Raw genomic sequence first — 20427 nt, forward strand, 5'->3', positions numbered from 1 at the left:
GGGCTCTGAATATATCTTAGTGGGCAAGACTGTATTTTTTAACACTGAAGAAAACATTGCATCAATAATAGAGATGCAACACAAGAAGAGGCTTAATGGAAGAATAAGCATATGGCTTTGATAGTGCTTGATTATGGGGACACACAAAAAAATAGATATGAGTGGACGTTGACATTCAGCTGTGAAAGACATTCAGAAAATTGATTGTGACACTTACCTAGAAGCGGTGAGGTGAGTTTAGAAGGATGTTAGAGCTTCATTTTATCATGTTGGGCTTGAATTGACAACTAGGCAGCCATAAGGAGATGTCAGAAAGGTAGAGATTTTAGCTTGGACAAAAAGTAGTCAACTCTGAGTTGGAAAAGTTCTGTGAATCTACAGGATTGACAAGCTGATTGAACCAGTGCCTGTGAATGAAGTGATGCAAAGGCAGGTTGTAGAGGAAGATGATGAAGAGATGATGGGCAAAGCCCTGTGGGAAGTTGGTGGTGAGAGGAGTGGGAGAAATGAGGGAAATCCTTCAGATAGTGTTCTGAAAGAATAGCTGGAGATATAGTGGAGTACTGAGTCTTAAAAGAAATCAGAAAACGACACGCTTTCTAGAAATACGTGTAGCCAACTGTCTATAAAACATCTCTTCAAGGGCAGTCGAAAAGTGGGTAAAAGGGGTAAAGCATACTGGGAGTGATGTTTGACTAAAGAGTTTGCTAGAGATTTTGTATAGTCCCAAGGCTTAGCCTAAACCAAAGCTAAGATAGAGAGAGTGTAGGATGGAATTGGAGAAACGGGATCAAGAGAGTGATTGTAGAAGTGGCATGCAGTGATCTTGGAGATGAGATGGTGGCGAGATAAACAGAGAGACTCACGGGGTCATGCGTGACTCTCCCTCATTTAATGATGAGAGAGAAACCTCAAAACTTGCTGGTGTCAGTGTGAAGGACCAGAGGGGTGGGAGTGGGGAATGATTGCAGTGGACGTGTCAGCGATCATGCAGAACTGGTCTCTACTAGAGGAAAGGGAGGGCTTATTCTGTAGCCGCTCTCCTGTATGGGTGACAAGAAAGAGAGTAAAGGCAAAGAGGAAGGGGAGTGGAGGCAAGCCAGAGAGTAATTTGCCAGTGTTTCTAAGAAACTGTTGGTGAGATGCTGTATAGAAACACAAGTGAAAAGAGTGGATGATGAATAAATTAAAGGTGGCACCCCCTCTGCCCCAACCCAGAAACATGGACTGTGGATTCATGCCATTTTGAGTAGTGAAATTAGTAGCTGAGAGAAACTGAAATTTAGTTAATTTTTTTTTTTTGTTAGTATGTCTTAAAGAATATATACCTGTGATGAGAAATGATTTTTGTATGGCTTTACATGTAAAATTTGTTGAAATTCTTAATGTAAAGAAATGATAAATATATATATTCTTTTTATATTTTTCATATATGTTTCTGTTAATTACTTGTTTCGTATCCTAGTAGTATCTGCAATTAAATGTTTATATGTAATTCCTAAGACATAATCATAACTATTCAAAGTAGAGGCCTTTTGAGAACTGAATCGTATCTGATTTGATATTTCCTATCTCACTTAGTTTTATATTCCTAATGTTTCATGTAGTTTGGAAACCACTGATTGAAAAATACAGAAATTTAACTGTGCATGTGGAGATGATGGGATTTAAAATACAGATTAGGGTTTTAGCTATGTTATCGGAAAAGAAGTCAGTCATTTCTTTAGTAAGCTCAGCTTCTATACACTTGAACATATACCAGTTTTGAAGTTCTCAGCCTCTGTAGTGTAGCTCTTACTTGCCCATTTAAAAATTGGTCAGGGGTGAAGTGCCATGACTGGAGCTGGGCAGTAGTTAGGTGGTTAGTGCATCACGTGGCCAGCGTCCAGTTTAACCAGAATTCAGATAACCAGCGTTCATGAAAGCAAGACTTGGAGGTGATGGGTTGTTAAGATGTAAATAGTTACAAATAGTGCTCTCTCTTCATTGGTTATACAGAGAATACTGGATTTCAGCTTGCATTTAATGTTCCATTACCATGGTGTTGCTGCTGAAAACTTAATATAATCTGCCTGAAAGATATTGAGCAAGAAGTGTTTCTGAGGGGTGAGACAGCTTTAGTGCATGGAGTTGCAGCAGTTGCTTGGAGTCATTGAGGGGAAAGGGAACAAGGAACAGCAGTAGCTGCCTTTATTTACTTGGCTGTACTTGGCATCTCACGCAGTTACTGCTGCCTGTGAGAGTATCAGAAGGTAGGTTTCTATGAGAGATCTGAAACTGGATGAAGTGTTAGAGGTGGAAAAGGGAGCAGAGTATTTTCTTCTGTTTTTAATTGTGCTTAAAACTCCCTGTGTTTTCTAGCAACACAATTTAATATTTTTGTGATGGTAAAAAAAATACGGCAACTTTGGCCATGAGTTACTTCACTGAGTATCGTATATTTTACATCCAGAACATCTAGAGTCTTAAACATAACCTAGATGTTGTTAACCACATCCTTGTTTGGGGGCAGAGGGGAAGGTTGTAGAGAAAAAAATGGTTTTATATTTCTATGACAAAATTACAGACAATGAATTTATAATTTGATTACATAGACCTGAGTTAGAATAGTCTGATTTTAGTACAATTCCTTTGCTGTTGTGCACTCCATCATAACTATTTTATACAGCCAAAGTTGTCAAAGAATAAGTCACCCAACTCAGTGTGGTCTTGTTGCTTATTGAATCCGGTCTCTTTGGAGATGTCACATGAGCAAAATTATTACCTGAATAAATATTATACACACAGCTAATTTTCTTAACAGTTTAAAAAAAGAAAGACTAAGTGATGTTTGAGAGTTATACTTACCCACAAAGAAAACAATATTAAATGGGAAGAACCTATTAGATCCTAATTGATTATCACTTTTAACAAATGACAAGTTGGATACCTGTTCAATATACAAGTCTAATTTGGAATTTAATAACTCAGTGGTTGGGCTTGCCTCTTCTCCCATATGCCTTCAGGTGCCTGAAGCTACTAAAGAAGCAGTGCTGTTATTCTTCGCTTCCCTTTCCTTTAGACTTGGATCTCTGCCCTCAGATTTATGTGACTTCTTATCTTATACAGTAGTCTTACTTTGAATTTGCCTGTTGGTTGTTATATCGTCACTGCTGTATCTTGTACTGTTCTGTTCATCATTCAGGCTTTATATTTGAAGTTTCGCATCATTTGCAGAATTTATGCACCAGTGAATAACTGGTGAAAATGTGGCGACCTGTAAAAATGGGCATACGGGGATGATCAAAGAACAAAGAGCTTTGCTTTGGGATAGGCTGTTTATCAGAAGGTTGGGTTCTGGTTAAGTTTTAGCATACTTAAGAATTTCTCAAACGGTTTTGTTGTCCAGCCGTAAAGGTATGTAAGGATCTGGAAAATACTCACATAGCAGCAGCAGTCAGCACTGTAGTGAGGTCTTTATTCTGTGGGTCTGGTTTATACCCAATAGAAATCAAAGTACAAAAATGGTATGACAAAATGGACTGTGTACTATATTCCTGTGAATGCACATAAACATGCTAGCTTGCTTTGTGAACCTCGGTTTCTGTAAGTAAGAAGTGTCAACTGACTATCTTGGGTTTTTTAATCTTAAAAGAAACAATCTTGCTGTATCATTTGTTTCTCCGAAAGTACTTCCAACACTAGATATGCAAGTATTTTACATTCTCAAGTTGTGTATTAGCCTCTGATGGTGTTTGTGAATAGAGTGGAAAAAGATATGAGAAGATGAAAGACCTTTGATATGTCAAAGGTTAGGTTGGAGAAAACGTATTTTGATAAAAGTTATGTAGTCACACAAGGATCATATTTACATTGTATTTACTTTCCTGAAGTTTCCTTTGCTGCAGTAGTAGAAGCACCAGCATAGGCATAAGTTAGAGTGCTCTGACGTGACTACTGTCTATGCTACTCTAAATGATGATGTTTATAAAAACACTAGCATCTCTTGTATTTATCTGCCTTAGCCATTGCTATGCTACTCAGTGATGCCGAGGAATTTTTGGTGTTACTGAAGACTTTCTCAAGAAAGGCCAGCTCAGGCTTTGGAAGATGAAAGGAAAACACTACATCATCTCTCTCTCTGTCTCTCTCTCTCTGTCTCTCTCTCTCTGTCTCTCTCTCTCTGTCTCTCTCTCTCTGTCTCTCTCTCTCTGTCTCTCTCTCTCTGTCTCTCTCTCTCTGTCTCTCTCTCTCTGTCTCTCTCTCTCTGTCTCTCTCTCTCTGTCTCTCTCTCTCTCTCTCTCTGTCTCTCTCTCTCTGTCTCTGTCTCTCTCTCTCTCAGAAAAAAAAGCATATGGGTGGAATGATGGGGAGAAGCCTTCAGAAATACTGCTGTTCTCCAGGTGATTACGTAGCTTGGAGAGTACGCCTTGGGATCTCTTCTTAAAATAAGAGTTTAAAAGAGGCAGGTGACTTGCCTGCTTCTCCAAACTTTTCACTGCTCTGTGGTATGCTTTGTTTTCAGGTTGTAGTAACTGCTTTAACGTATCAGTGGTACAGCATGGCAGGTAACAATAGAAAGACTGATCTGAAATTTCAGCTTACGTTGCAGACAAAGAGCACTTACTCCTAAGAGCTGTGAGGTGCTTGGAAGCTGTGGTAAAAACATCTTTTTCCTCCCAGGACTGCAAAGTTAGTTACTCTGTGCTGGTTGTTTTGCAGTGTCTGATAATTGGGGCTGGACCCTGTGGCCTTCGTACAGCTATCGACCTATCATTCCTAGGAGCCAAGGTGGTGGTCATAGAAAAGAGGGATGCCTTTTCCCGCAATAATGTGCTGCATTTGTGGCCATTCACCATACATGACTTGAGGGGTCTTGGCGCCAAGAAGTTTTACGGCAAATTCTGTGCAGGATCCATAGACCATATCAGTAAGTAGAGCCGCTGCTAGACACAGCAGCACTTATTCTTCATAGGGGAAAGGTGATTGAGGGCATGGGGGTAACTCATTAAAATTCAGCCTGCACCAATCACTGCTCTCAAGTCCTCACAGTACAATTCAGCATTACCTTTGCATAGTGCATTTTGGGCTAGACCCAGCTGTGAAAGAAATACGTTGTGCCATGAGATTATCACACATGCAATATATATCTATCATCTCTTATACCTATTACTTTCAAAGGCATATCTTTTTCGTAAACTGAAAAGTACATGTAAGGTTCAAACCTTTTTTTTTTTTTTTTTTAAGTGGATAATTGTCATATTTTTGATGTTACAGTCCTGCAGCTACCACATTATTCTGTTTCTCTTGAGCATTGTAAGCAACTTGTAAAAAAGAAAAAATTACTGAATGCTTTTGAACATTCGTGTGAATGTTGATCTGGAAAAAGGAGGAACAATTTTGGCTTTGTTAATGTTTGGAAGAATGATGAAGATATTTTTAAGAACACTGTCAGCCTATGAATAAGTTTTGATTAAATAGAGATTTACATGTTAAAATTGAGAATAATTTTGATTCTCAAATTCTGAGAAATCAGTTTGCTTTGAAAACTGAATGCTTTAGTGGAGCAGGAGTTGTTGTTTTTCAGTTTTTCTTTTTTTTCCAAAAAGTTACTGGACATGGCACAGCCAGGTTTTACCCACCAGTCTGTGTTCTCCACTGGGCATAAGTGTAAAGTATAAAGTGGCACAAACATACTAGTTAAGATTTGGCTTCTTGTCCAAAGCAAAAAACTGCCTTTTTTTTTTTTTTTTGCAATGAATGGTAAAACTGGGAGATCTTTGGAACATCAGTCTTGCAGATTTGCTTTTTCCCTTCCAATTTCTTGTCGTTTTTATTCTTCCAGTACTTTATGCATGTTGTCTTCTTTTGTATCTCAGCACAGCTGAAGTTTAGTGTTCAGGTGGAACATTTTTTCATTTCAGTATCTGAAATGTGACAGTAAGGTGTCTTCCTTCAAATCAATAAAGTTTGCACACTGTCATTTTCATACCCGCTACCTACATTAACTGAAGAGGAAAGGGGTGGTGAGGAACTTACTATGCCCTCACTAACCCAGGCGTGTTAGAATGAAGGTGCAGTTCAGTATTACAGCTAGGCTTCTCAAATGCCTAGTTGCCACCTGTGACAGAAGTGCAATCCTGATTGTGCTCTCTTCCTTCCCTCTCCTGCAGTGCATGTTCTGGTTGTTTCCCTCGTTGCTGATTTGGGGACTGAAACATAAAAAAATTATTTACTTTTTATTCTTTGAAAAGGGCTGGGGTTTCAGCTGTATAGAAGTTTCTTGGCATGCTGTCATATTACACACCAGTGCTGCATGGATGAAGTGCTGGGAACACAGTGGGGAAAAAGAAAGTAGTAGCTGGCCTTTAAATGCGTTTATCAGTAATGTCAAACAGTGACACATGGGCACTTGTGCTCTTTTCTTTTTATTTCTTTATCATCTGCTTTTTTGCAGGTATCCGTCAGCTCCAGCTTATCCTTTTGAAGGTTGCCTTGATCTTGGGAATAGAGATCCATGTCAACGTGGAATTTCAGGGGCTTGTTTACCCTCCAGAGGATCAGGAGAATGAAAGCAAGTAGCATTGAAATGGGTAGTAGAGAAAGGGGAAGTTATGGTAGGATACAGACTCCTGCTCCTTAACCCTGCTTATGACTCTAAGTCCTTTCCTCGTGCTCTGTTAATAAGAGTAATTAACACACTTTTGCTTGAATTTTTAGTAGGATTTATTCTTTCTGGTGACAAATTCAAATTAGTTACTATATGAAACAAAATCACCTGAAGTACTACACAGAAATAGACCACAACACAGTAGATCGTAATTGCTCCTAAAATATTTAAGTCTATTACACTTAGAGGTCACCTTTTTAAAACAACTCCTTTCCTTGCATTCACTGAAGATACTTATATCAGTGAATGATCCATGTTATGCTTTTTGTATCTTTGTGAAACCTGTTCTCTGATCACCATGGGAGATGGTGGCTTACTTGTTTTTTGGCATCCTATTAGTTGAATGGATAGCAGAGAAGCTATAAGGGTTGTAGCGATCCTTAAAGGTCAGGGGGGTTTTACCGGAGCTGTCTCTGCCTCTGATTCACACAGAGTGGCTGTGCAGGTCAGCAATAGCCCTGTCAACAATATAGCTGTCCTGCAGTGTATCTTTACTGACCATGTGAGGAAGGGATTATGGATAGTGTGAAGTGGTTTTATGTATTATTTGTTCTATTATGAGCGCTGTTTATATTGTCATTAACTTGGAGTTTATCAACAGGAATAGGCTGGCGTGCATTGGTCCACCCAAAAACCCATCCAGTATCTGAGTATGAGTTTGAAGTAATCATTGGAGGGGATGGCAGGAGGAACACCTTAGAAGGTAATGGTGTGTCTGTAATTTGCCTTCAAATAGAACCTATTCTTAAATTAGTTAGAACAAAAATGGCCTTTAACATACCCATCAAAATCTGGAAAGACATTTGACTTGTGAAAGGGGAGATTAAAAGTCCATGTAAAAATCCATTTGTATCAAAAGACACGTGGGTCATCTTTTTCCTCTTCCTATCCACTAGCAATGGAATTAGGTGTTTTGACCTGGATAATTCTTCCTACATTTTTTTCTTTAGTTGAGTAGTGTTGTAGCTCTTACTTTTGGGAGTAGGAATTGAAGTGTTGAATGTTATTCTGTGTAGCAGAGAATTCTGTCTTACTATTTTTGATGCAAGTTGCAATTTTTGGAAAAGAAGTAAGAAAGAGAGGGGAGCTTTTTCCCTAAACAAGAGCTTTTCTTTTTCTGGTGAAGCAGTTGTTGCTTTCTCTGTGGAGGAGTTTGTAATTCATCAGATCCATTCTCTCTTTATTTTGTGAGGGCACCTGTCTATGGCATGCTGAGCCTTCTCTGAAGGTATGCTCTGTTTTTCAGTGTTACTACTTTATCCTTCTCATAGGGTTTCGCCGAAAAGAGTTCCGTGGTAAACTAGCAATTGCTATCACAGCAAACTTCATCAATCGCAACACCACAGCTGAAGCCAAAGTAGAAGAGATCAGTGGTGTGGCCTTCATATTCAACCAGAAGTTCTTCCAGGATCTACGAGAAGCCACAGGTTTGCCAGCAATTGCCAGATTTCCCGTGAAAACTATTTGTCTTTATTAGTACAACTTTGTGACTCAGGTATCATATTTAATCAATAAATGACCATCTTGTGCAAGGAAGTCAGTCATTGCTGTTTCTCTTTGAAATCTGACTTCCCCATTTTTACAGCTGTTCTGTACAGCTGTACAAAGCAGATGTGTATCATTCAGATGTGTGTCATTTTTGTTCAGAAGTGGAGAACTTATTTCCCTGAAGGTTTTCAGGAAATCTGAGACCTAAATAGGAAAGGTCTAAATCCTGAGTTCAGTTTCCTGCGCTCCACATCTGAATGCAGACCTTAGAGTGATGATAAATATATTTTTTAAAAGAGGTAGCTATATGCAGGTGAAATGTGCTGTTTATGGTTTTGTTCAAGATTGATGTTTTAAAGTCATCAGAAGCATGGGAGAAAGCTGCTTGGCATTCTCTCTCTAAGGCTTTCTAACCACATAGTTTCAATTTACTTTCTTTCAATAGAGCTTTTGTGTTATACGTAACATGTAACTTGTTCCTTCACTACCATGTCTTTTGTTCTGTCACAAGGTATTGACTTGGAGAACATTGTCTACTACAAAGATGATACACACTACTTTGTCATGACTGCCAAAAAACAGAGCTTGCTGGAGAAAGGAGTGATACGGCATGTGGGTATTACCTTTTCCTGTGCTCACTATAAACTATGATTTTGGTGCAATTTGCTTTCAGTATGCTGAAAGAAGGGAATCACTCTCTTCTTGCACCATGTAACGTTTTTATACAGGTGTATTTTAGACCTGAAATACATGTGGTTAATGCCCTTCTGAAGTATTTTGGGCCATCAGAAGAGCGTTATAAGATCTATCCTCTCCAAATATGTATTCCTTTGTAGATTTGGGGATTTCTATTGGAACTATTGGAAATATATCTAATTCTGACAGAAGGTGATTTAGAAGTGGTTTGGCCACAAATGAATAAATAAGGACTGGGCTTTTGTGCCTTTTATCTGCAGTGTGTGAAGAGAAATGCTCAGAATTTTCTTACCCCTTTCACAGTCAGAAATGATAGTAGGACTGATTACTGTTTGCAATAAAAGATTTACAAATTTTCTCTTGGAAGCATAAACACAGATAGAATGAAAGAAATTAGAGGGCAAACCTGTATCAATGGATTTGTAGGAGTTTTAATGCCAACTGTTGTATATACCAGTCTTTAAATAAACTTGTGGATTTGGCTATTTCACTTTTAATATTCTCTTTTTGACAGGATTATGCTGACACAGAGTTATTACTCTCACGAGAGAATGTGGACCAGGAGGCTCTGCTAAACTATGCCAGAGAAGCAGCTGACTTCTCCACTAATCAGCAGCTGCCATCGCTGGACTTTGCCATCAATCACTATGGTCAGCCAGATGTGGCCATGTTTGACTTCACATGCATGTATGCATCGGAGAATGCAGCCCTTGTGCGAGAGCAGAATGGCCACCAGTTACTTGTGGCACTGGTCGGGGACAGTCTCTTAGAGGTTTGTGTTTTAAACTTATCATGTGTAAAACAGTGAATTGAAGCATAAGCACAAGCTATTGCACCTATCACCAAAATGTGCACTGCCTATAAGATTGTTACTATAAGGAAAGCTGCTGTTTATTATATAATAAAGTGGGAGGTTTGAAGGAAGGGTAGGAGTGTTGGGAAAACAGAATACTGAGGATGGCAACGATCTTGCTTAAGAAAATGTGTGCAGAGATTTTTTTTCTGAAGTTATGTCTGTTCCATCTGCTTCTTACTGGGACAGTTAGACTCTACAGAACCTACTGTAGGCCTGTAAATAATTAGCATGTTGTAGTTGGTTTAAAAAGTACAATCTTGAAAAGAAGGTGTTAAGGCACACCAGGCTATGAATTGTTGTTGGAAACAGAGGAACACTGGCTTTGGGGGAGATCATGGGCAATTCACCATACATCTGGCTTCCACTACCCCAGTGGGAGTGGAGCTTTAAGCTAATTACTGAGCTATAATTTCCCAACAGATTACCATCTGAATATATTCTTTACATTTGTTTAAAATTTTCCCTAACTGATGCTTTTCCTTTCTCTGCTTTTTTTGTAAACTATAATATTAGCCATTTTGGCCAATGGGAACTGGAATAGCCAGGGGATTTTTGGCTGCAATGGACTCTGCCTGGATGGTACGAAGTTGGTCACTTGGAGCTAGTCCTTTGGAAGTTCTTGCAGAGAGGTAATAGAGAAATTGAATACACTTTCAGTTCTAATGTAATCCTCCAATATCTCATCATTCATTCCAGTTTCTTCTAGTACAAATATATAGACAGAATGGGAGATACAAATTCTCACTCTTTGTAGAGTATGATTGTGGGTATAATTCAATCGAAGAAAAAATTTCCCAAGGACCTAATAAACTGAAGTATATTTATAGAGGAGTAAGAACTGTTGCAGCTGTTCTTGGTCCTAGTTATAAAAGCAGATTAGACGAAGAGTCTTTTTTTTTGGTGCTTACTGATATTACATGGAGAAAATGAGCCTGGCTTACTGTCACTAGCCTTGCAATAGCAAAGCAGATGAAGATGTAGATGCCTTTAAAGTACCAGAGACAAAAATTATTGCCATCCCCTATTGTCTTGTAAATATCTTCTATGATTTTCTTTGAAGGAAGCTAAGACCTGCTTTTATTTCATGTTCTCCTAAATTGATCATTTTGCCAAAGAACATCTTGTGTTTCTTTGGAGTATGGAGTTCTTGATGTTTTTATCATCTTTGGTTGAGTGTTGTTTTGGTGACTCAAGGTGATATCTTAGAGATCAGAACTTGGGTAAATTAAAAGATGGAGTAAGTAAAAGCAAGGTCTAATAGAACCTATTTTAAACTTAAGGAACTGTACCTTCTGACCATCAGGAACTGTAATATCATTTAAAAAATTGTGTAAATGGCACAATGAATATTTAAAGTTCCGTTTGTTCGAATTTAAAAAAATGGTGAAGATGATAATGTTGCAGTTGGAGCCAGACTTCTATTGCCTTTCCATTGGACATTTGCAGACAGCACTAAGATCTTCCCTGAGCCTTCTCTTCTGCACACTGAACAAACGCAGTTCCCTTGGCCTCTCCTCACAGGGCAAGTGCTCTGGTCCCCTTGGTGGCCCTCTTCCTGAGTTGCTCCCATGTCTCAATGTCTTTCTTGTATTGAGGAACCCTTTCAGTTATGCTTAATGTATTGTTTTCTTCCCTCCTTTTGATTTCTAGAGTTGTATTAAATTGCAGATTTTAATACACTTATACTGAAACTTAGCTATTCAATGTCTGAAGTGGTTAGATTTCTGATCTGATTGTTTATCTCTCCAGGATTGACTTAGCAGTATTCGTAGCGATGCATCTCTTTTAAAAACAAAACAAAAAAACCACACCCAAAACCAGCCCTCAAAACCTAAAACTTTTTAAAAATTTTATTCTCCCAAGGGAAAGCATTTATAGGCTACTGCCCCAGACCACCCCTGAGAACGTGAGTAAAAACTTCAGCCATTACAGCATTGATCCCGCCACCCGGTATCCCAATATCAACGTCAACTTCTTGCGGCCACAGCAGGTAACTGGACAAATGGTGCTTCTGAATGCTTGTGATCTGTGTTGTCTTTCCTTAGGTGAAGCCATGCTAACGTTTTGGGAACAGATAGTGATCTGATGTGGCAGTATAGCGTGGAAGCAGTGAAAAGCAGATATATCAGTCAAGAGTAGACCTCTGTTCCTGCTTGAGAATTTTTGATTTTGGCAGTTTTAACCTTGCTGTAATGATACATAAAATCTATACGTGTGTGCATGTGCATGCGCGCACGTTTTCTTTGTAATAATCTAGCGTAGCAGTCTGTCGTTGCAATTTGATATCCACTGAGCAGCAGCAGTCAGCTAGACTATTCAGCACTGACTAGCTGTTCTTTGTTGTTCTGGGGTTCTTGGACTAGAGATTTCTGCTACATAAGTGTACTTATCTTCCTTTTTGTGCCTTGGGATGGCTCCTTCTTGTCCTGCTTTTTCTGTATGGATCTTGGGTGCAGGGCATGTTGGTCATCTTTAGTTTTTTGGTGTCATTTTAGGTACGCCACTTGTATAATACAGGAGACTTGAAAGACATTCACCTGGAAATAGAGAACTGTGTGAACTCCAGGACACCAAAGCTGACTCGGAATGGTAGGCCTGGCTACTGCTCCATTCCTTTCGGTATTCTGGATCAATGCAGGACATAGAGCAGCAGGGCTCTAAAGTATTACTTAACCAGTCTCTTTTGGTTTAGAAAAAGTATCCAGCAATTTGTTTCGTCAATGGTCTGATTTTTTCAATTAACATATAAATATATTTTTGTTTGTCTAATTTCCCTTGCTTTATAATCCTGTTATGTTTGAAGCATATTTGCTTCTGCAAGCATTTTTTTCCCACCTCCTTTATCCTATAACAATGTCCTTACTTCTAGTGCAGAAGCCTAGCCTGAATTCACTCTAACAGTAAACTTGGAATTCTTACAAACAGAAAGTATTTCTTGAGCAGTCTTTCATGTTCATGCTTTCTTTTACTTAATTTTATCTCTTGGCTTAACTAAATGAAACCTCACTTTGCTTGCATTATTCTGAAAGTTAGATGCCTTGTGATAAGCATTTCAGTATCTGTCTACTTGTCCTATACCCTGAGGGGGTGTGTTGAACTTTTCCTTTTGCACACCTTGCCTTTGGATGTCCAGATAGTGTCTGGACTCTCAGAATGGCACTTTGCTGCTAAGCTTCCCTTTCACTGCTGAATAGCTATGTAGTCTTTTGATTTGTTCTTTGGCCTGCAACCACGTCCCTTTAGGCTGTAATCTCCTCGGATCTTGCAGTAAGGCAAGGTCAAAACAGGTCAGTGCTTTTAAAGGAAAGCTTTCAAGAGAAAAGAAAAAGTTGCAGAAGTACATTTGTAGTTCTTCCATTAGAAATAGTATATCTGGGCTTTAGAGAGCATTTGTGCTATTGTATATCCTTTTGATCATGTTTAAAACAAGCCTTTGTGACTGCTTTATAATTCCTGGGGCTCTTTTACGAGGGCTAGGGTGAAAAGCCTGGCAAGTTATAACTTAGGTAATTACTTTTTAGCAAATTAAAAATCCTTTCTTGGATCCAAAATAGGTAAGATAGTTTTTTTTTTTTTTTTTTTTTAAATAAGAATTCTGTCCTGTATTGCTTATTGTAGAAGGAGCTTGTGTTTACATGAAGGTTGTATTTGTTGATTCATGTTTTTTATGTTGATTTTAGAATTCACGAAAAAGATGTTGTACATTTCTACTTCAAAATGTGATTTCTTACAGAGTCTGTAGCTCGCTCTAGTAAATTGCTCAGTTGGTGCCAGAGGCAGACTGATGGATATGCTGGTGTAAATGTGACAGACCTCACAATGTCATGGAAAAGCGGCCTAGCTTTGTGTGCCATTATCCACAGATACCGTCCAGACTTAATGTGAGTAACTGGCTGTTTTGAATAACTGGAAAGAGTGGAACACTAGTGATATTTGGAACTAATAGCATGGAGACTGAGGCAATGCATTTGTGACTTATGGAGAAATGGATTGAAACAAATTCAATTAAACTTGATAGAAGCTAACATATGCTGATTTACCAGCAGAGTGGAAGGTCATAATAGCTTGATGAATATGAAGATAAATGTGTTGTCGTTTTCCCTTCTGGATGATTTGACAGAATTAAGCTTCAAATTGGTACTGACTGGAAAGCATTATTGACTGACAGCTCTTTTCTCTGTGAAGTTAGTCAGGAATAGTTCATAGCTTCAGTTAAATTTCTCATGAACAAGTCTCTAAACAGCCCTTTATAAATCTCCTGTTTAACAGTCACTCTTTTTAAAGACTTTTAGGCTGCTCTTTTTAGAAGTAGTGACCCACAGTCTAAATAGAGACATTGCTACTGTTTGTGCACTAACATGCTGATTGGATGAATGAGAGAGGCGTCCTCTTACATGATATATTGGGTAAAACAGTGCCCAGATTCTAGAATGGGAAAACACTGGCTGGAAGAAGTAACAGGAGCAAAGACTCTGGTACTTTAATTGAAATCTGAAATGGCTTCAACGTCCCAAAGGGACATTAGAAAAACAAAATGCTAGAGCTGTATTTAAAGACATAATCCAATGTAAAGCATTCTGAAAAATTACTTGGTTATTCCCTTCCATGTGCACTGAATTACTTCTCTACTGGTGTACTCGAGTTAACCTGAGCTACTCTGTTTAATAGCTATATAGCCTGTGGAGAGTTCAAATAGCTTTTAAAATGGTTTATATAACGCTAAATGCTATAGCTTTTTATATAGTTTTTATATAGTTCTCCAAGTTTTGGAAAAAGCCAGCAGAACTAAAATATGGATCGGTCAAGAAAAAAGGGGACAAAAATGAAGACTTAATTTAGTTCCAAGCACACAAAAGATTTTACATAGGGGAAAACAGTACAGTATTCCAGCAAAGGAGGAAGTGATGATATATTTCAGAGGATAATAAAGTTTTTAAGAAGGAAAATCTGGGTTTGGAGGAGAAGCAAAAAATGAAAAAAGAATGCTTTGGAGCCAAAGTTCACCATAATTAACTAGCATCAGCTCTGCAATACAAAAAGGTTGCTGGCAAATAAATTTGAGATTTTGGAGAGAAAAAAAAGCAGATGGATCCCCAGGTTCTTTCAGAAGACTGGTTTCTGCTTGATTCAGTGCGCGCTGTCTTTCTGCCCTTTGCAGAGACTTTGATTCTTTGGATGAACACAATGTGGAGAAGAATAACCAGCTGGCCTTTGACATCGCTGAAAAAGAGTTTGGAATATCTCCCATTATGACTGGAAAGGAAATGGCATCTGTCGGAGAGCCAGATAAACTGTCGATGGTGATGTACCTCACACAGTTCTATGAGATGTTCAAAGACACCATCCCCTCTAGCGGTAAGGAGTTTGGGGCAGGTCTCAGATTTAAAGACAGCTTCAGGGTGAATGTGTGTGCTTCAGTTATCTTCATACTGCTTCTGCATAAGCTAATACTAGTCACTCGCTAACTTTACATTACAAAAGTTGGCTTCTTATTGGTGCTGATAAAGACCATGTTAGCAGCATCAGGAGCAAAAAAAATGAGTTAATACAAAATATGTTCTTAAAATAATGCCCTCAAAAATTCTAAACTCACTTCAGCACTACTAAATAACTTTTCTGCTTTCTTGCTATTATTAAGGGTTCACCTGTCTTGGCTAATGTGAGATGCCTTGCTTGTAGTTCTTTAGTAGGTAATGGCAGAACACTGGCCAAATTTTATATCTGTTTACCATCCGTGAATGGTGAGAGTAGCTTCAGGCCCATGAGGACTGAAAGATCTTTGATTAGACCTGAAAGACGTAATTGTCTAACACAAATCAATATGGCCTACCTTTAAGTATTAACAATGTTGTTATAGCTGTTTCTTTATTACTGATGATCTTAATTCAAGTCCATCGTTCTGGTGGGTAAAAAAAATTGTGTTTAATAGCCTTTTAAAAATAAGTGTGTATCAGGTATTATTTCCAAAGCTCTGAACTCTTCTTAATACTGATGATCATGATGCTGTTTAAATATGAAAGTAAATAGAGTAAACAAACACAGTATTTATTCTGCGTGTTTATAAACCCTGAAAGGAGAATTGATTTTGGCAAAATGAAAAAGCAGAGTAGCTGAGAAAGGTATTCATTCTGGACATTACAATCATTTTGCTACAGGGAATTTAAGAAAAAGAGTGTTAAGTTTAAAAAAAAAAAAAAAAATCAGTGAGTCCCTCAGTTGTGTATTTAATAATAACACCACAGAAATAATATCTTGGCATTCTCTTGTCCTACCTGTTTTTGCTAACAGATAGTCTGGACCTGAATGCAGAAGAAAAAGCTGCCCTAATTGCCAGTACCAAATCGCCTATCTCTTTTCTCAGTAAACTGGGACAAAGCATCTCTCGGAAACGCACTCCAAAGGTAACCATACCACAGTCTTGATAACACTTGTGTCTGTTAGGCTGCTCTCCGAGTAGGTGGTACTAAAAATGTCTGTGTGTTTATCTGTTATGTGTTTACAAAAGACCATGTGTTCATCAGCTCTTGGCATGGGACAATACATGACATTTATAATTGCAGAATTACATCTGTAATATGAACTCTCAATTAGCGGTATATTTCAGCCTTAAAATCCTAGCGTTGTGGTAGTATTTGGGGATATATTTTGTATTGGAACGTAACGGGTTGCTCAGTTCCCAGTTAGTTGAAAGTGCTGAAGAATGTCCAATTTGAAGGTAAGAATCCCCTTAAACAAATGGAGAATGAGCCCAGAGAATTAATCAGTTGTGTTGCAAAGCTTATTTAAGTGCACTGATGACATTTATCTCAGGCCAGAAAGGTATGAGAATCCTTACTTTTGGTTTTTTTTCCTCCTCCTTCCATTTTCAGGACAAAAAAGAAAAGGAACTGGATGGTGCAGGAAAGAGGAGAAAAACCAGCCAATCTGAGGATGTAAGTATTACAGTGAGAAATGTGTCAGGGAGGAAAACATATGGTACGTTCCATGTTCCCACTTCAGTCCTTTAATTTTCTATATACAGACAGAGTTTATATAAGATTTTTTTTTAAGATAAAAATTAATTATTCTTCAGAGGTTATGCTTTGTCATAGCTACAGTGCAAATATTTTACTGATGCTTATGAAAGAATAGTATACCACAAACTAAATGTTGCAGTTCCCTCATATTCTATTTTTACTGCAGTTTACTTGATTTGATGAGGACACCAAGAATAAAACTTTTACTTAGTAAAGTCATGCAGTATAGTCAGAATTTTCATTCATATTTGAACTTTAGCCTTAATTAGTGCAAAAAGCATACATTTCTAGTATGCCCCATGAGACAGTCCTTCACTTGAAATGTTTATAGCCAAATAGGTACAAGTGAGTTAAAATTTAGTGCTTTGAGTTGTCAGTGGAGGTTTGAAGATAGGCCTTTGCTTTGTGTCAGTGGATTCATGGGAGTGTTTCAGCTGTGGTCTCTTTGATAGGTAAGTGTATCAAATAAGGTTGAAAAGATAAGTAAAGTTAAACAGAACTTTTGATGACATACCAAAGGAAATTAAAATGTGAGCTTTCAAGTGCAGACTAATAGGTTTGTTTTCTACAGTGTTAGAAACCTATCAGGGCAGAGGGGCAGAGAGGAAAAGGTGATCCAGTTGCATCTTTTTAAATTTTGATATTGCTGATTGTTAGGAGGACATCCCGCGAAGCTACAGAGAAGAAAGGCCCACGCTGGTGAGTGCCCTGACAGAGAGGAGAATTGATGCTGCCATTGGGAATCAGAACAAAGTCAAGTCTATGGCAACCCAGCTACTGGCCAAGTTTGAGGAGAATGCGCCAGTGCAGTCCTCAAGCTTACGAAGACAGGTAGGAGATGGATAATAAAACCCTGTGTTTTGGAATTATGAAGGAAAATCATGAATAATAACATGCATTCCTTGAGATGGGGTGCTAGTGGTGCCCTTCTGCTTCAAAGGCTCTCCTAGGGAAGAGTGAAGCTTATTCAAAAGAGAAAAAAATTTAGATTTAGGAGTATGGGATAGAGAAGAACTTCCTAATAAAAGTCTATTTCCCTGTTATTGCCTGTATTATTTTATATAATCTCTTTCAAAAACATCTTAGCAGCAATTAGGTTTCTTTTATAACTGCTGTTGCTGCTGAAAAGCTTTCCAGGAACATCCTATTTCTAATGTTTAAGAGCTATCATTTAATTTCTGATTTGAACTTTTTCATGCCAGCTTATACCTGTTTGTTCTTGTGAACTTGTGATTAAGTTTTGTATGTGTGTGTAAGTGCAGCAGATAAATGCCTGGGAGTTTCTTTGCAATTGGGATATTTGTGTCATTCCAAGTGAGGCTTCCTGATGACCGCTGGTTATTCAGGATGGTATTCGAACTACTGCAACTGCAGAGCAGCTGCCTTTGAAGTTAGATTGAGTCACTTCAAGCTACTGCTAGCAGTGCACTGCCAGCAGTATAAGGCTCAGTATGGTTTAAGTGCCTGAATTCTTGCTCTGCTGCATAGTCTGTCATAGCTTGTGCCAAGCTCTGTGCTGCCATGGCCAGATTGTGAGTGGGACCTGACCTAGCTGCTTTAAAGCTAGGTTGAGTATGTCTATGCTACACTGCACGCCGGTGTTAGTAGTGTAACATAATCTCAAAATGGTGATGTTTATCCCACTCTTTACCAATCAAATGTTTCCTCAGCCACTACATATTATCTGGAATAACCAGGCTGATTTGAAGCAACAATGAAAATAAAGGGAAGGTCCAAAACCAAATGTAGTTTCCCGTTTTTGGATGTTCTTTCCCTTTTTATATTTTACTGGCTAAATGAATTCTCCCCTACCTTATTTTTTTTTTTTCTTAAACGTTTGTCTGTCTTATTCTGTATCCCATTCCTTTGGCTTTCTTTGAGTTTTCTTTACTATTTTATCTTTCCTCCTTGGTCCCAACCCACTTTCCCTACAACCTGCATGCAGCAACCTGTCCTGCCTTATCAAGAACGTGTTCACAACCAACCATCCAGCAGACGAGAGCAGGGCCGTCTTGCTCCCATACCCCAGTGGAAACAGGTAAAGAAACTGATTATGAATACAATACATTGCCTGCACCCAACACGAGCTATCGCTGTCCTGTTTTTTAAACCAGTCCTTTTCTAGCACCTTGTGTGAGTCCATTATTTTAAATAATTTAACTTTCAATGAATAAAATCAACATCTACCTTTGCTAAGGATGCATGGTTTAATGTTTCAAAAGGACTTAGTCAAATTTTCCCTGCCCTCTTACGCTAGTTTCAACTTCCCAGGGTTTCAGTGGATGTTTTAGCAGAAACCTTGCCTATAGATGCAACCTAGTGTAGACATTTTATCATCCGGAGTATTTCTACATTTTTCTGTTAGAAAAAATTTGAAAATATGTAAGCAATTATTGCAACCAATGAGGTTAAAGGTGTCACACCATCTATGATATTAAAGTTCTTCCTTGATATAAATAGTAAAATCGGTTCAGTTTTGCTAGTCACATGTGAAATCTTATGTGTTCTGCAGTTACAGGAGACTTTGCTGTGGTTTCCTTTTCTGTATGACAAACGTAGCTATCCTTGCCAACTTCTCACATTCATTGCATTGCAGATTCCTGTATTACTGTGAATTAAGTAAATTCTAGGTTTTCTGCCACGGGGGGGTCAGAATAGGGATCAACAGCAGAAAAATCAGCAGGTATCGAATTTTATTTTCTCTCATGTGTTTTGGCCCAGTGTCATTGCCGGTGTTTTTCTTTCAGCAGTGTGTTTTCAAAAGCAAGGCTTGTGACAGACGATCTTTTCAGGCCGATAGGGATACTTATCTCACTGGCTTCCTCCACTGTTTCCCTGTGTAAATGGCCTCCTCATGTTTCCAAGAGTGCTGAGATACATTTTTCTGGCAGCCATAATTTGGAGAAATATCTGCTTCTTTCTGGCTTCAGTTTAATCAGAGCATACTTCGGAGTCAAGAGGAAAAAGATGACACTAGTTTGGAAATGCACTATTCTGCATGTTTATGGATTCATGGTGAACTTCATGTTCAAAGCATTCAACATAATTAGTGCTGCATGTCGTGACCAGTGCCATGATCTAGAAGATTGCTCTCCAAGAAGGAGGACCTAAGCCAGGGGAATTGTTGTCAGTAGGGCTGTCAAGAGATTCTTAAAAATAAGTCAACATATGTTTAGGTTTCCTGACGCAGTGTTTTTTCTTCTACATTCTGTCTCATCAAAATGTTCTTTATAGGCTAATGAGCACTTTCAGGTGGATACACATCATCCGTGATAAAGGCAAATTTCATTCCTTAAGAATACTTTCCAGGTAAAGAGGGAGAACCCAAAGAACTGATGCAGAAGAGCGTAATATGGCTGTACAATATTAAGTCAGTTGACGAGTACTGCTTATGTTACCCCACAAAAAAAGGAAGACAACCAACACAGTCCAGTTTATCTCAGTTCAGAAGGATTAAGATTAGTGTTTTAGCACTTGGAGAAGATCGCATCCCTGCAGCCTTGAGATTTGTATTTGAACCTGCTGTTGAAACTTTATGAAGGCTTTATAATTAAGCCTTTACGGTGAAACACAAAAGTTCTTATTGTCATCCATTTGTAATTGATCAAAAAAAGGACAAACTTTTGTTTCCTTCTTTTATGATGAGGCTTTTCTCCTCACTAGAGAGCAGTTTGTTCTTGTTTTTGCTTGCACTACACGATTTTTTTCAGAGGACTTACATT

At 38.4% G+C, this 20427-nt stretch overlaps 1 protein-coding gene across 8 annotated transcripts in view; it reads left to right on the plus strand.

Moving 5' to 3' along the window:
- MICAL3 (microtubule associated monooxygenase, calponin and LIM domain containing 3) overlaps nt 1-20427 on the plus strand; it is a 165981-nt gene that overhangs the window by 54501 nt on the left and 91053 nt on the right. For 6 of the 8 annotated variants that reach the window (XR_014228069.1, XM_082310800.1, XM_082310794.1 and 3 more), the window contains exons 3-17: nt 4702-4909; nt 6437-6553; nt 7251-7352; nt 7921-8076; nt 8649-8749; nt 9348-9605; nt 10203-10318; nt 11553-11679; nt 12185-12278; nt 13423-13570; nt 14848-15044; nt 15978-16090; nt 16559-16621; nt 17363-17536; nt 18651-18743. Coding sequence is in view for 7 of the 8 variants with exons in the window: in XM_082310800.1 (XP_082166926.1) it covers nt 4702-4909; nt 6437-6553; nt 7251-7352; nt 7921-8076; nt 8649-8749; nt 9348-9605; nt 10203-10318; nt 11553-11679; nt 12185-12278; nt 13423-13570; nt 14848-15044; nt 15978-16090; nt 16559-16621; nt 17363-17536; nt 18651-18743 (2067 nt within the window). In the remaining variant the exon portion in view is untranslated. The remainder of the gene's footprint in view (nt 1-4701; nt 4910-6436; nt 6554-7250; nt 7353-7920; nt 8077-8648; nt 8750-9347; nt 9606-10202; nt 10319-11552; nt 11680-12184; nt 12279-13422; nt 13571-14847; nt 15045-15977; nt 16091-16558; nt 16622-17362; nt 17537-18650; nt 18744-20427) is intronic. The other 2 variants (XM_082310797.1, XM_082310798.1) reach the window with 2 other exon arrangements.

The sequence above is a fragment of the Platalea leucorodia genome (genome assembly GCF_965183815.1).
Source record: "Platalea leucorodia genome assembly, chromosome: 4".
Classification (NCBI taxonomy): Eukaryota; Metazoa; Chordata; class Aves; order Pelecaniformes; family Threskiornithidae; genus Platalea; species Platalea leucorodia.